Source organism: Leptidea sinapis, chromosome 23 (assembly GCF_905404315.1).
Source record: "Leptidea sinapis chromosome 23, ilLepSina1.1, whole genome shotgun sequence".
NCBI lineage: Eukaryota > Metazoa > Arthropoda > Insecta > Lepidoptera > Pieridae > Leptidea > Leptidea sinapis.
Window position 1 is genome coordinate 10,619,438 of NC_066287.1, and position 15,377 is coordinate 10,634,814.

The window sequence follows — 15,377 nt, forward strand, 5'->3', positions numbered from 1 at the left end:
GGATGAACAACAAAATGCATTGAAGACATGCTTTTTCTTCTGTTTTAACAATATCACATCAACACTTTATTCCACTATGCAGATGCATCACGAAAGAATACTTATATCAAATATGCCTTCCTATCCACCATATTATTTCTGGTAAATTCTTTCAGCAACGTTTCTCGCTCTAAAATACATGTGAGACAGTTCACGGTACTAGTAACAAGACGAAAAAAGAAAGAAAATATCAACATGGCTGCTGCAAGTCTAACGTTGGTGCCACTGAATCATGCGATCCAAAGTCATAATTCTTGTCTGTGACTTGAATAAGAAATAATCATATTCATAGAGGTCAGTGAAAATAATGCATAAATTTAAAATTAATTGCTTGTAGTAATTTTCTAACCACTGTTAATCAGTACGCTAAAGTACCCGGTACCGATTGTGAATTTATTATATCCAAAACAACAAATGTCGTTAGTGTCGGGACACGGTTTAATAATAGTAATATATTATAATCAACCTTAATAAAATTCTTCTAAACTAGCCATACACAACCTAAAATTACAACTTCCACGTAAACAAAAACATTCAAGAAATGAAAACAACTGGGCCAAACTACGTTAACTTTTTATGGGACTAACTGGCAACTATTCCGCATTAAAGTAAAGAGTCCTTCTTTCGTTCGAACGTAAATCGAATCAAACCACAGCGTAATAGATACAAACATAAAAAAACATATTGTGTGAAATTCACACGTGGCAGAAGTGACCTTCATAAATTTTTGTTGCAAGATGAATGAGACGAATATGAAATTTCGGGAAGAGGATAAGTGTAGGAATGATACAAAGTTTGATTATTATTCTACATTTTATTATGTATTACATAGATTATTATTATTACATATATAGATTATTACATATTCATACTCAGAGCTTATATTTTTGATAAATGAATTTGATAAAAAAAAATTAAACAGAATACTATGATTCACTGAGTACAAATTCAAGAAATGTATAAAAACTTCTTTGACAGAGAAGGCTTACTATAGTATGGTAAGTATATAGGCTCATCAAACTTAGCCCCCCAAAAAAATTTTTTTTTCTATTTTTGAATTTTCAATATCGCATATCGTTAGTTCTATGTTTGTTCTTAATTGTTCGCTATAAATAATTGTTTGTTCTTTTGTTGTTTATTTAAAAACAATTAATTAAAAACATACCCTTTAGTTAGCCCGCGCTCCCTGTTAATGGTGGAAACGCCTACTATTTGGTTCTGGCGTCTACGTTGTTTTAATTGTTCTAACATAACCTAACCTAACCAATTTTAATGAATTGCAATTTTTTTGAATAAATAAATCGAGAACAAACAAATGTTTATAGAGAACAATCAAGAACAAATGGCGAACTAACGATGTAGTAAAAAAAAATAAAAAAATAAAAATCTGGGGGCTAACTTTCTTGAGCTATGTATATATAACTATATAGTAGATTGTATTGTAAATTGAAATTGTATTGTATTATAAGACGTAGGCTAAGCAATTTTGTTATTATGATTTAAAGATGGGCTGGGAGTTTCTTTTAATTCTTTTCCCCATGCCAAAGCCCCTTTACGAACTGATCGAGCGACCTTCATGTATTTTGCCAAGTATTGTTGCAATAGTATAATAATGTGGTAAATAAATATACATATTTATACCTTATTCTAATTCAAATATCATTTGATCAGCTGTGATGGTAGATCGCTGATTAAAGCAGCCATAATTCGTTCACAAAAGGTTTACTAAACTACATGTTGTTTACTAAAGTGTAAAGAGAGAAAAGACTGTACTTTTGTCCATTGAACGCCTAATAGAATAATTGCCATGTGTTCAACTGGAATGTGATATATGTGAACATAGTGATTATACTTTTGTCCATTGAACGCCTAATAGAATTGCCATGTGTTCAACTGGAATGTGATATATGTGAACATAGTGATTATACTTTTGTCCATTGAACGCCTAATAGAATTGCCATGTGTTCAACTGGAATGTGACATATGTGAACATAGTGATTATGATGAATTTAAGATAATTATGGAACATGTGTTGAAACAACTATGCAACAACAATAAATTAATTATAGTATGTGGTGATTTCAATAGAGACATGCTTGTAAGATCTAGAAATTCTCTTAAAATTGTATTTTTTTTAGATGTATTGATATGATAAGATAATGAACCAACACGAATAACTTCTTCATCCTCTACTTACATTCACAATATAATATAATGTAGTAATTGTGACCTACTTGATAAAAAATATTAAATTAACTGACATCAGATCACTTTGGGCAACAAATTTGTGTTAAATATAAAAAACTGTTCCGAATAATAAAATTATTTGTAGACCCGTAACAAAAAATCGAATAAAATGTTTAAAATTTAATATTGCTAAAAAACTTGTTGAAGTTAATAACGATATTGTAAAACAATCTGACCCAAATCAAATGTTCTTAGATACTTTATTTAACTTATTGCATTAAGTATTTAAGGATATTCTTAAAGAAAAAAAAAGATGTGTATAAATAATCAATCGAAATTCAGTGAATGGTCTACAGCAATCATTCATAGGAGTTCGAGTAGAACACGTCCAGTATTCAAGGAGTATGTGCTTACCATTCCAAAATAATTAAAAAAAATTGTGAAAAGGCCAAACGTATCCTTATTCACAACCAGATTGTTTCTTCAAATAATAAAATAAAAACGACTTGGGCTATAATAAATATTGAAGCAATTAAAAATAAAACAAATACAGATTCTATTTGTATTAGAATAGTTGGAGTGGTCATTAAAAATAGTAGAGTTGTCGCTTTTGTTAACTTTTCTTCTAATATTTCTGTTCAGATTACAACTACTTTAAATTATTTTTCTGAACAAGCTGAAACGATACTTAAAAGTAATGTACCTGAGTGCACAGTTTCATTTAAATTTAGGCACGTCACTACTAGTGAGATAATCAAAGTATTTAACTCGTTAAATATAAAAAAAAACATGTGACTTATGTCTGTAGCATGGCCATTGTAGCAAATATAATCAAAAATATTGCTCCCCAATTATGTTTAATCTTAAATAAATATCATGATACCTTCTGAAATTTTTTCAGATTATTTAAAGTACAGTAAAGTAATATCAGTTTTTAAGTGAGGGGATAAGGTAGATACAATTATAGACCAGTTTCTGTTCTACCTTCAGTAAGTAAAATTTTTGAGACAGTAATATAAAATTAATTGTTAAGCCATTACTCTGACAATAATATTATCTTATATCCTAAACAATTTGGTTTTACGAACATTTTTAAAAAAAAGGTGGTTCAACTTTTGGTATGTCACTTATTTAATGCTTGGGAGAAATCAAATAACGCTGTAGGTATATTCAGCGATTTTTCGAAAGTATTTGATTGCGTAGTCCATTCTACTTTATCCGTAAGCTCAATTGTTATGGAATAAAATGCAAATCCCTTAATCTTATTGCTTCATACTTAGCTAATAGAACCCAGAAAGTAGTTATAAACATGAACATTCAATAGGAGCTATTATGCGGATGGACGTGCCTCATGGTTCAATCCTAGGACCTTTCTTATTCCTCTTCCTTACATCAATGATTTGCCATTTGTAGCCTCGAAAGAATGTGAGATTGTTCTTTTCATTTAAAAATTTGGTATTTAAAACACTTTTAACTAAACAATTCATTATATTATGGAATGTAACACGTTACAAACTAATTTGTTATGTATATTACATAATATTGATTCAAAAGAGTGGCCGCTGAGTTTCTTTTATGTTCTTCTCACGAGCTCTACTTTTTAGAAACACAATATGTAATTTCATAATTTAAAAGTAATGTTCATTAATTTTAGGCTAATTTAATAAAGTTTATTTGATTTTGACTTTTTATGGTTACACGAATCTACAAACTTAGTAAATATACTAGCGTGACCACTTTCGATTTGCCCATGTGCGTCAACTACTGGTTTAATATGTATTCAAAATACTCCTCTCTAATGCCAAGAGTGGCTGACTGCTTATGATTTGTCACAATCAAAATCAGCTACAGTAACAATAGATTCTATTATAGATATATTATCTGTATTTCCGTTAGAGAATATACTTTTCTTTATCGCACGACTTCTTTTTTTTTCGCTATAAATTTAATATATTTTTTACTCTTTTGTCCTTGGCTTAATCTTTGTGTGAAAACGTGTTGACAGATTTTTAAAATATTATTGATATTGACATTTTGCCTCTATACCTACCTACCTAAAAATCAAATGCCATATATAAATTATGTATTATTGAAATATTTCGATAATAAAAATTATTGCTACTACCTATATACAAAATTTGGACATGCGGTATTATTTATCTAGTTTAAACATACATACCCTAGATCAATGTTTACAAGCTCAGCGTATTTGAAAAAGCATACTCCTGAAAATGGAATTGACCGTGAAAGCTATTTATCATTGCTAGTGGATGAATATTTAAACACATCTTTATACGGTAATTATATTATATTGTATGTATTGTGCTTTAATTTTGTCTCGTCATAAATAGACAATATTTTCCTAACTTTTAATAACTTTTCAGATGCTAAGTGCCAGGTTTTGGCAAATCTCTCAAACTTTGCATACGATCCAATAAATTACAAATTCATAAGAGATGTTGGTGTTCTAGATATATTTTTATTTGTAGTAAAGAATGAGACAGATACCAAATTGCTTCATTATGCCACAAGTGGGATCTGCAACTTGTGTGTTGGTGAGAAAATAATTAAAAATATAACCATATATTCTATCAGTTTGTAGTATTAATTAGTTGTTTATTTATTACAGATACCTTAAATGTGGAGTACATTCTATCAAATGAGGTTTTAGACCCACTTACAAATTTATTAAACTCTGAACATAATGAGACAGTGGCTGATGTCTTGACAACTCTATTTTATCTACAAAAATTGCATTCAAAATTAATAAAACCTCAGGTTATTGAAAAAGTTCTAATATTAACTAAGTCTAATGATAAAATAATAAGTAATTTAGCTACAATTCTATTAAATGAAACTGACAGTACAAATTGAATGCCAAAGTACACTACAGTATGAATATGCATAAAATGCTCTCAAATAGATTTCCATTCATTGCAATTAACAATAAGAATTATCAAAAGATATGCAAGTTGCATACATCTTTTAGTAGAACTGCATTTAAAGCCGGTGATAAAATACGAATACAAAAAACATTGACACAGAAGGATTTGGATACCTTTTCAAATCTAACTAGTGATCACAATTATTTACATAAGAATAATGGTAACAAGAGACCTATAGTGCATGGTGCATTTTTAAATGGATTGGTTGCGGGCCTGATTGGGACACATTTACCCGGCCCTGGTACAATACTTGTTTCACAAACCATGAAGTTTCCAAATAAATGCTTTGTTGGTGAAAAATTAACAATCAGTGTTGAACTTGTTGATGTCAGAAAATTATTGAGAGTTAAATTCTTTTGTGTAGTTGAAGAGGAGAAAAAGGTTGTTTTTGAAGGTGAAGCTAAGCTCATGCTGACTAAAGATGTATAGTTTAAATAAAATTACATTTTATACAAATGATTTAAGTTTTCTTTAGTGTTAATTCCGCCAATATTTGTTTTTAAAACCTCTAAACCTCTAAGACTAGGTCTCATGCCAGATTTTGGCGAGACAACACATCCTGAGGATGCCTCGTGTAGAAGCGAAACACGTGTCAAATTGTTTTAAAAACAAATATTGGCGGAATTAACACTAAAGAAACCTTAAATCATTTGTATAATTATGGATTTCCGAAAAGTAACGCCTAATTCAATAAATTTTATTACATTTTATATCAGTGAGATGAAAGTCATGCTAAATTAATAAAATTGTGCTACTTGAAGATTGAACAGTGTGGCGACACTGAATATTATAATTGAGAACATAAATGAACACATAGGTATTTATAGTTATGTGCAATTAAATGTGCCAATAATATGAGGGAAATAATACAATGAAAACTGCACTACAAAGTATGATAGTGTTTTTTTCACTTTATTACAAATATCACATACATATTTGTAATATGAACAGATATTTTAGTATGTCCTTTTTTCTGCCAAGTATGTAATTTATTAATTAGTATTATAATAATAACTATTGTAATTTTAAGCTTTGAAGTCCATTCTTAGATGTACAATATAGTTAAAGAAATGTATTTAAATACAAAATTCAAATATGTATTGAGTACTTTTTTACTATTGCAAATAAAAGTATTGAAAATATTTGTATTCTGTATTTTTAATACTAAATTTAAAGTAGTAGTTACTGTCTTGCGTGTGTGATAGGGATTCACATTGCAAATCAATGTATTTGATTTTTCTTGACTTTTCTGAGAAACAACAATTCTCAATGTTATTATGGGGACCCACAAAATAGATTTTTCATATTTGCATTTTAAATACAAGTATTTTTAAATAAGTCACATCTATTATTTAATTCATTATATTGTAATATAATAATTAACAATAAAAGCAGCTTAAGAAACTAAAAAACACTTTGGTTGAAAAGATAATGGTTGAAATTTTAAATGAACCAATTCCTGCCTTATCAACGATAGGAGATAAAATTTAATAAATTAACAAAAATCTTAAGATGTTGTATTATTAAACAATGACTAAATATGATAAACTTCTTTAAAATGTCCAACTTTATTGTAAGAGACTGACTAAATATCAAATAATTAAACTAATATTAAGTAAATGTTTGAATATTGTTTTGTGTAGCAATAGTATATTTTTGTTGCCTGGTTTGACACAAAGTACTAGAAGTGACAGCCTTGTTAAATATAATGCCTGAGGGGTGGCTTATAGAGTAAGCAGTGATTTAGTAACAATCGGAATAGCAGATCTGAAACAGCACATACATATGATGCATTTCAGTATAACTAACTGTGGAGACTTCCGACACCTGGAACTATATGAATGTAAAAATAATCTCTTAAAGAAAAAGCTTATGAGGGAATGAATATATATATATATATATTAATTGTTTTTAAAGTGCAGTGATTATTGTTTTTATAAAAAATATGTGTTTATAACATAATGATTTAAGTGTCCAGTATTACAGTAGTAATACAGTATTTATTGTGAGTAATGTTGTTTTGTTTTAAATTTTGTTATTAATTTATTAATTTCACAAGTGTTGAGATTTTTTAATATAAGGAATATATGTTAATTTCGATGGTTAAATTGTTTCAATTCAAGTAGGTATCACAAGTTGGGCTATGTTTGGTTTACAAAATATGTTAAGTTGTTAAGTAGATAATGTTGTGTATGTCTCATACTGTCCTAGATATACAATATAATTTTTAAAGACCCCAAAAAGTATATTTGGAATGTTTTTGTGCCGTCTTCTCTCCCATTTGTTTCTGAAGCGGTGGTGGTGATTTAATTAACCTCAAAAAGTATCAATCTTCTCCCTGAGCAGGCTATCAACTGTAAAATAGATCCTGTAGATGAAGCCACAACCTGAGAGTTGAAGTCAAAGCATACAAGATTTTATGACGATACGTCACTCGAACGGTTAGCTCAGTTGGCAGAGCACTCACACGGAACGCCAGAGATCGTGGGTTCGAATCCCGCATCATTCTTAAAATTTTGTTTTCAAATTTTATTTGTGTATAGCATTTTAATTTCAACTCGATACCTCCACGCGTTGTCGAGATAAAGAGTCTTGACATACAGACTGACGGGCAACACAGTGATACTATAAGGGTTCTGTTTTTTTATTTTGAAGTACGGAACACTATCCAACCTCGGTTGCGGCACTATACCCAAAGGATCCGAATAATAAAAGGTTCGTTATAATCACTATGATGCCATTGCTTACGGCGGTGTCGTGTACTGATCGTCTCCTTTCCTCAAATATGTGCCACGGGAACGATGGCTGGTCCACGCGTTCACGCTCCAACTCGTGAACAAGTGCTGCTTGTGGTGCCTGGTCGACCTATTATAGTCAATAAATAATTTTATTTGTTTATTTCTATTATTAATTGTCAGTAATCACGACCATCATCTTCACACCTGAGTTTAGTATCGTTTAGTTAGCATCTTATTTTATTAAAATAAGCGTAAAATAAAGAATGCGGGGAGAGTTTCATTTGCCGCTACTTTTCTCTCAGAGTGCCATTTGTTTCCGAAGCGGTGGTAGCGTTAGAACTGACATCAAAAAGAATTCTAAAGGAATTGATTTTGAGGAAAAAATGCCTTTTATGCCGTTATCGTAACAATGAATTTTAAGCTCTAAATTTCGATGCATCCAATATATTATTTATAAACAATTTGTTATCTTTAAAGTGTTATCCCTCAGATCTGGGATTAATTAAATTAAATTTGTAAAGGGTAGCCGTTGAGTTTCTTGAATGTTCTCACAAGCTCTACTTTTTCTGAACATATATTGGTAGATTCAGTAATTTAAATTAAATATTGACAATTCAAAAGCGCTTAGTTTAAGCCAGTGGCGTAGCGTGCCTTGGCGGGGCCCTGTATAAAATAATGCTTTACAGAAAACTTAGGGGGGCCCCCTTATGAAGGTAGTTTTCTCACATAATTCTCATATAAAAAAAATGTTTGCATAATATTAAAAGAAATATTTATTCATCATAACTATGCAATGTATATAATAAATAATAAATTGTTTATTACTTTAACAAAAAGTACTTATTATATATATATATAAGTACTTATATGTATGTAATATTTATTAATCTTATCACTTTCCAAAATGTTTACAAACAATTCAAATTAAATATGCCTCTCTCCTCGCCGTTTTTTCGGCAAGCAGCATAAGGTTTATTATTTTTTGCTTACGCACGTCGGGAGCCCTCGTAACCCGGGCCCTGTATAATTAATACGACAGATACGGCGGTAGCTACGCCCCTGGTTTAACCCTTTTTGACTTCGACTTTCTTTTCTTTCGACTACATAGTTCTGAAGTCCGTGCTCCAGATAGGTACTTCAAGTGGCAAATCGTCTATGATTTTATTTATTATATCTATGATTTTATTATTTTAATTGTTATGATTTTATTATAATCGAAATAGGTATATGCACGTCTTCAAAATCGACGGCGAGCACCTATTAAGTCGCCCATCCGGAACACGCACACGAAAGCTACTCTTGGTTACTCTCGTCAATTCTTGCCGAAACTCCCTAGCTCATACGGCAAACGAGAAGGCCAATCTTCTGAGCCCCTCTTTGCCATCTAACTCGACTCTTTAAGACTGTTGGTGCTGATAGGGATCTGCCTGTCTGACTTCAATGAATAATTGATTTGTTTAGCTTTACATAATATATCTTATTAATGAAGTTACACAGTAATTTTAAAGTTGTGTTTGCGCTTTGAATGTTTTGTTGTAGGTTCTTGAACGTAGTTAGCGCCTCATGGTATAGATGTACAAGCACAGCAACCTCTGTTTCCCTATAGCGAATAAGAAAAAAGTCCAGTGGGCTGAATGGTTTTTTTCCATTCAAGTAGACGCTGGTGCTAACGTTTTTATACCGACACTCATATTCAAAAGGCGTAATGCTAGAGTCATGGATGTCAGCTGTTGTCCATCTGATCTCTAATAAATATCTAAAATCATAGAAATTTGCCACCATCTCTTGGTATACCTACAGAATCACCAGTTGGTCAACGACCGAGAGAATTGCTTTTACCATAGTCGATGGGCCGGCGATTTTCTAGTATCTTAACACAGATGGGCGGCGGCTATCTAAAGCATGGGAGAAGACCTGGCAGTAAGTCTGGACTTGGGCTGCACAAGAGTTTAAACAAGTGGACCACCAGCTTCTTTGCTGTGCACGAAGCCAGAACCTATGAACGCTGGTGTTACCTAAGGCTATAGTTGCTATTTCCATCACAGTTTCTTCTGCGCATCAATGCTATATTTCCAGTACTAAGGGACTGTGTACCAGTCATGCAGATCTGTTTCGGGAAACGTCGCACACATAACAACATATTATAACCAACGCAGCCTATTTCTGCGTTGGTTATGTAGGACTCACGTAAAAACCTAAGTGCCTGCCCACTAAACACCACCTGAGGTTGGCTTTGGGTAAGTGCCCTCTAAGTCTTCATCGAAGGCGACCTTCTCTTGGGGAGAGAGAGGCGAGAGGCGCAAATATTTAGTTGTCTGCCTTATCAATGTACGTACAGGCATTCAATCTTTGATAGCACGTTCACTCATCGCGTAAAGCCACGTTCATGAATTCACTGACGCTGCGAAACGGTTTATATTATTTAAATGTAGGTTTAGCGATACATTTAAATAGTCTCCTTTTAGAATTGTTGATGACATGAAGAAGTCATGGTGTAATTATATTTAAAAAATAATAATTAGCGAAAGTAATTTTGCAGTATTTTATGTAAGTTAAATTCTACATCCTTCATCCTAGGTTGAATTAGGCTTAGGTGTTCTCTTTAACTGTCGAAACTTCTACTTTTAACTACATAAATGTTTTCTGTTTAATTTAAATGTCGAATCGTGCTTCTTAGATACTTATTTAAATTTAATAATAAAAAATATATTTCTTAAATTCTACGACCTTTTTCATTAGATATATCATTATTTGCTTGCTTCATTATATAATTTAAAGAAAAGTGTATAAATGTATTTTTTTCTATTGTTGTTTTAGTGACAATAAAGTAGAAAGAAAAAAAACATTTTTTAAAATGCCTGCCGTTCGTCGCTTAGCAATACTTATTTCGTGCTTGTGTTTATTTGCTGTAACGGACTCCAGGCGCAAGCTAAAAAGGGACCAACATGAAAGCTTGAAGACCGTGGAAGTTGTAGATTTTGACGATGACTTTGATGAAGTAAGTAACTTTAATGTAAACTGAATATAACCCTTATTGCATGACAAAAACTATCGTAAATTATTATGATGAATATGGATGTTTGTTTCCGAATCACGGATGTTTTTTGTATTTATGTGAATAAATATATTTCTATTTCTAGAAACCCTGTTACTTAAACTCATATATTTTTATTCAAAAAAGCGGTTTCAAAACACTTATTACGTTCCCCAGATATCTATCGCAAAGGCATAAATGACCTTTCCGTGACCGTAAGATGACAGAAATATATTATATATAACGAGAATAAATTCTTTGATCAAATAAATATATTTTACCTTACAAAAAATGGTTGATTTATCAGTACAATACGGCGTTTTTTTAATCCTTAATCAGGAGTACACTTATATAAGTATCTATGATAGAAATTGTACACCTCACTTACAGGGTAACTCAACATGCATTATGAATGTATAAAGAAGTACTAAACTAAAAAAAAGACAATACATTATTTGCAGGTAGTAGTTAACTTTAAAAACTCACATTAATAAAAAATATAACAAAAAAAAAAACAAAAAATAAACAAATAAAAATTTGCAATTAAAATGTACCTAAATAAACTCCTAATTTGCTTCTTTTTAACTAACTTCTAGCAATATACGTCATCCGATATTAGTACATCAATTGTTTGTGTGCTGAACATGTGAGATGTAAGTAAATAATTTATATTTTACTGTGAACATCTTATAAATCGATGAACGCTACCTACATGCACGAAAAAGTGTCACCGGTAGAGAGGGACGATTAGCTAAAGCATTCGGCTTGTATCGCATCTTGTTCTTTGGTTAGTAAGGCGAAGAGTAAGCAGAAAACACGCAAACATGGTGTTTTTAGACAAGTTTTGTGGTGAAAGTATTGCATTTCCAGCTATGAACAATACTTAATCCTGTTAGACATATCCTTAATTCTTATTTGTAGGTTGCTAATGCTTGCTGTTGGTTATAGTTAACACTGCCGAGCCTTTTTGAACTACCACTTTTCTTTGAAGTTAAACAAGTTTTTTGGCATGGCGTGACGCATTTTTTTGGTACTTCTCTCAGAAAAGTTATTCTTATAGCTTGTACTTTTTTGTGTAGGTTCATTTATTCAGATTAGTAGTGAATAACGAGGATTGTAAGCATATAAACTGTTTTCCACCCAAGAATTTTGAAAATATTGGCTTTGTTACATAGATGGCGGGCCGGCAGCCGTGAACACATATTGCTCAAGGTCGCTGGCATTTAGTGTCGCCTTAAGGTCGGCGAGTTCAGTAATAATAGGTTATGTTACAATTTTGACTAAAAATTATTATGACTCATATAAACGATCGTATAAAGATTTATTATTCTTATGACGTTATCACGTCCCGTCACAATTATCGTCCGTCATCATCATTATCAGCCGGAAGACATCCACTGCTGGACAAAGGCCTCCCGCAAAGATCTCGACGACGATAGGTCCTGCGCTGCCCTCATCCAACGTATTCCGGCGACCTTGACCAGATCGTCGGTCCATCTTGTGAGGGCCTACCAACACTGCGTCTTCCGGTACGTGGTGGCATTCGAGAACTTATCTGCCCCAACGGCCATCTGTCCGTCGAATTATGTGCCCCGCCCACTGCCACTTCAGTTTCGCAATCATTTGGGCTATGTCGGTGACTTTGGTTCTCCTACGGATTCTCATTCTCATTTTTTAAATCCGATCTCGCAGGGAAACTCCGATCATAGCCGAAAGGAATATTATCGGAGCATTGCCCTCTGAGTGACCAAGAGCTTTCTCATAAGGCCTATAGTTAGCGACCACGTCTGCGTATCGTTCGTAGACCGACATTATTGACAACCAAATAATTATTTCAGATCGAGCCATGTCAGTGCGGTGTTTTCATGTCCCAGCAGATGGGATTCAGAGATGGCCGTAGAACTCGCCCGCGAGGTCCACCACAAGGGGAGCCCGTAGTGACTTACGACACTGAGGGGCCTAGTCTGCCCTGCGGACCTAGCGGGTTCAAACACTGCATCAGTAAATGCTTGGATGTGGTAAGCTATATCTGAAGGGAAACCTTATTACATTATAAAAACCGCGAAAGCTTAGGGGGCATCCTACTGATTAAATTAAATTACATAATTTAAAATAACGTGAGGCTATTTTGGAAATCTTTTGACCCTGAAATGTAGTGAGATTATGCTAGACCATTTCCCCCCACCCCTAACCTCACATGAGATTATTTCAAACGCGTATTTTCCTTTTTGCTTAAGTAATTTAACTTTAAGTAAGTTTTCTCAAGATTGATTACACAGGGCGTGTAAGGGGGTTCATCCCTAATCTGATTATGGTCCAATTAATGGATGTCCCTCTAGGTATAATGATGCCAATAAATGACAATAACGGAATATGAATAATTATGTAAAAGTCAATATTTGTGTGACAGTCATAGTCTGCAATTATGACTAATAATAATATGAGTACTCCTTAGTCTCTGTGGTTTGTGATAAACATTAAATAGGTAATATTGTTCGCAAGCTTCATATTTTGATGTGATTAGAAAGTGACTGGTGAACAATAAAATATGTACAAGCGTCGTAAACATTGACGCGTTTCCTTGCAAGATTTCCATTTCAATTAGTGCTAATGGTGCTGTGATTACCAGGACAGACAGATCTCGCCTTACCAGCAGTAGATAGTGAACAGGGTAGGGAGAATATACCCATACATTATCTATCTCCTACCCGTGTATGGCGGCCTGGTTAATCATATGCAGTGGTAGTTAAAACTTAGAAAAAATGCCCCAATAAAAAATCTCACAGAGAAGACAAGAATCATAAAAAAATAATAATTATTATTTCAGATTCTTAAATATTTGCCGCGGGCTGGTCCGGTGATTTGTGGCGCAGTAGAGCGCGACGTTCACCGCGAGAGGGCGTTCTTGTTCATCAAGAATTGTGGTGGCGATTGGAGTCCCACCAACTTCTCTGCAGGAAAGGAATTCTGTTGCACCGATGGACAACATCATAAATGTTGAAGAAACTTACCACAAGCTAATTAATAACAATACAACCGACTTCAAAAAAAAACTATTCCAAAACATTATTATACTTTTTCAATCGAACTAATGCAATTAATTAATCTAATTCTAGTTACGATTATTGTTAATTTTGGAATCGGTGTCCTCGCCCCGCGGCCCCGCTCTCGCTTCTCGCCTCGTCACGTTGCGCGTGCGACACTAGCACATCTACCTAGGACCTTGGCTAACAGCGACTTTTATGAAGTTGGTTAAAATGGCTTGCAGTTTTTATAGAACATTCTTTATGAAGATAGTGACTGATTTATTGTCGGTAATAATGAAAAAAATATACGAATGTTATTTATATTTAAGTTAGTTGATAAGATTGCTACTAACATCACACTTATCAAATTAGAAGAAATTAATATGTTAATGATATTGGAGATCATTTCGGATACAATATTATACACAAATTCTTAGATTATACGTCTAGATAGACTGTGACAGCTGGGAACACGTCCAAAAAAAATAGCTGCCAATTATTAACTTTTATTTTCCTCAATGCACGCACACTAAGACAAAGTGATCGCGAGCATAAGTCGTAGCTTGTCATGCACACTAAGCACAGTAATAAACCTGGCCTGTTCTCATGCGTTGCCTAACAGCAAGAGGCTCTATCAAGACGTAGAGTAGATAGAGCATAAATTATTTAATGTGTAATAATCTGTCTTAATTAAACAAAATGATTATTTAATATTAGTTTTCACTTCTTCTTATCTTTTGCATTGTATTCCACGTTTTCTTCATCTTTTCCCAACTTTTCTCTTTTCTCTGCCTGTAAGTCCTGTCCATCTCCATTTGTTTCTTCTCCATTAAGGAATATATGAATTTGTATTATCATCATAATACATCCATACATGACCACGCGACATGTAGACTAGTCTTGCAATCGTATTAACACTCTAACATCTCTCATCATCAAATACTACATCATTGTAATAATTTAAAGATTCCGGTAATTACTCTCTAAGTATGAAAAAGCTAATTGTTAATTTATCATAGGTATAATATTTTTTTTTTATAAGCACTAATAAAACATACTTAATAATATATATTTTTTTTTCTTTCGCTATATGTGTCTTGTAATGTGATGTTCCATGGTTTCTATTCATTTCAATGGTTGGTATATTTATTATGGTTTACATATTATAATATAGACGACCTGTATTGCCGAGTGGTTAGCGATCCTTCCTACTAAGCTAGAGGTCCCGGATTCGAATCCTGGTAGGTGCAAGCATTTATATGATGAATATAGATGTTTGTTTCCGAGTCATGGATGTTTAAATGTATTTATGTATGTTTATATGAATTTATGTATGTTTAAGTAAGTATATTGCATTAAATATATCATTGTCTTGTAACCCATAACACAGGCAATATTTGCTTAACTT

The 15,377-nt window shown here is 32.7% G+C and overlaps 2 protein-coding genes across 2 annotated transcripts; both read left to right on the forward strand.

Annotated features, from left to right (window-relative positions):
• Positions 1-247: 247 nt before the first annotated feature.
• Positions 248-14,117, forward strand: LOC126971249 (follicle cell protein 3C-1). The gene is made up of 4 exons (XM_050817446.1): positions 248-333; positions 10,727-10,907; positions 12,782-12,961; positions 13,771-14,117. The coding sequence occupies exons 2-4, from the start codon at positions 10,764-10,766 to the stop codon at positions 13,942-13,944; spliced, it is 498 nt and encodes a 165-aa protein (XP_050673403.1). The 5' UTR covers positions 248-333; positions 10,727-10,763; the 3' UTR covers positions 13,945-14,117.
• On the forward strand, positions 4,177-7,279 carry LOC126971252 (armadillo repeat-containing protein 7). The gene is given in 4 exon segments (XM_050817448.1): positions 4,177-4,523; positions 4,611-4,781; positions 4,856-5,091; positions 5,094-7,279. Coding segments are annotated over 4 exon segments (1,023 nt in total). The 5' UTR covers positions 4,177-4,414; the 3' UTR covers positions 5,601-7,279.
• Positions 14,118-15,377: the final 1,260 nt, after the last annotated feature.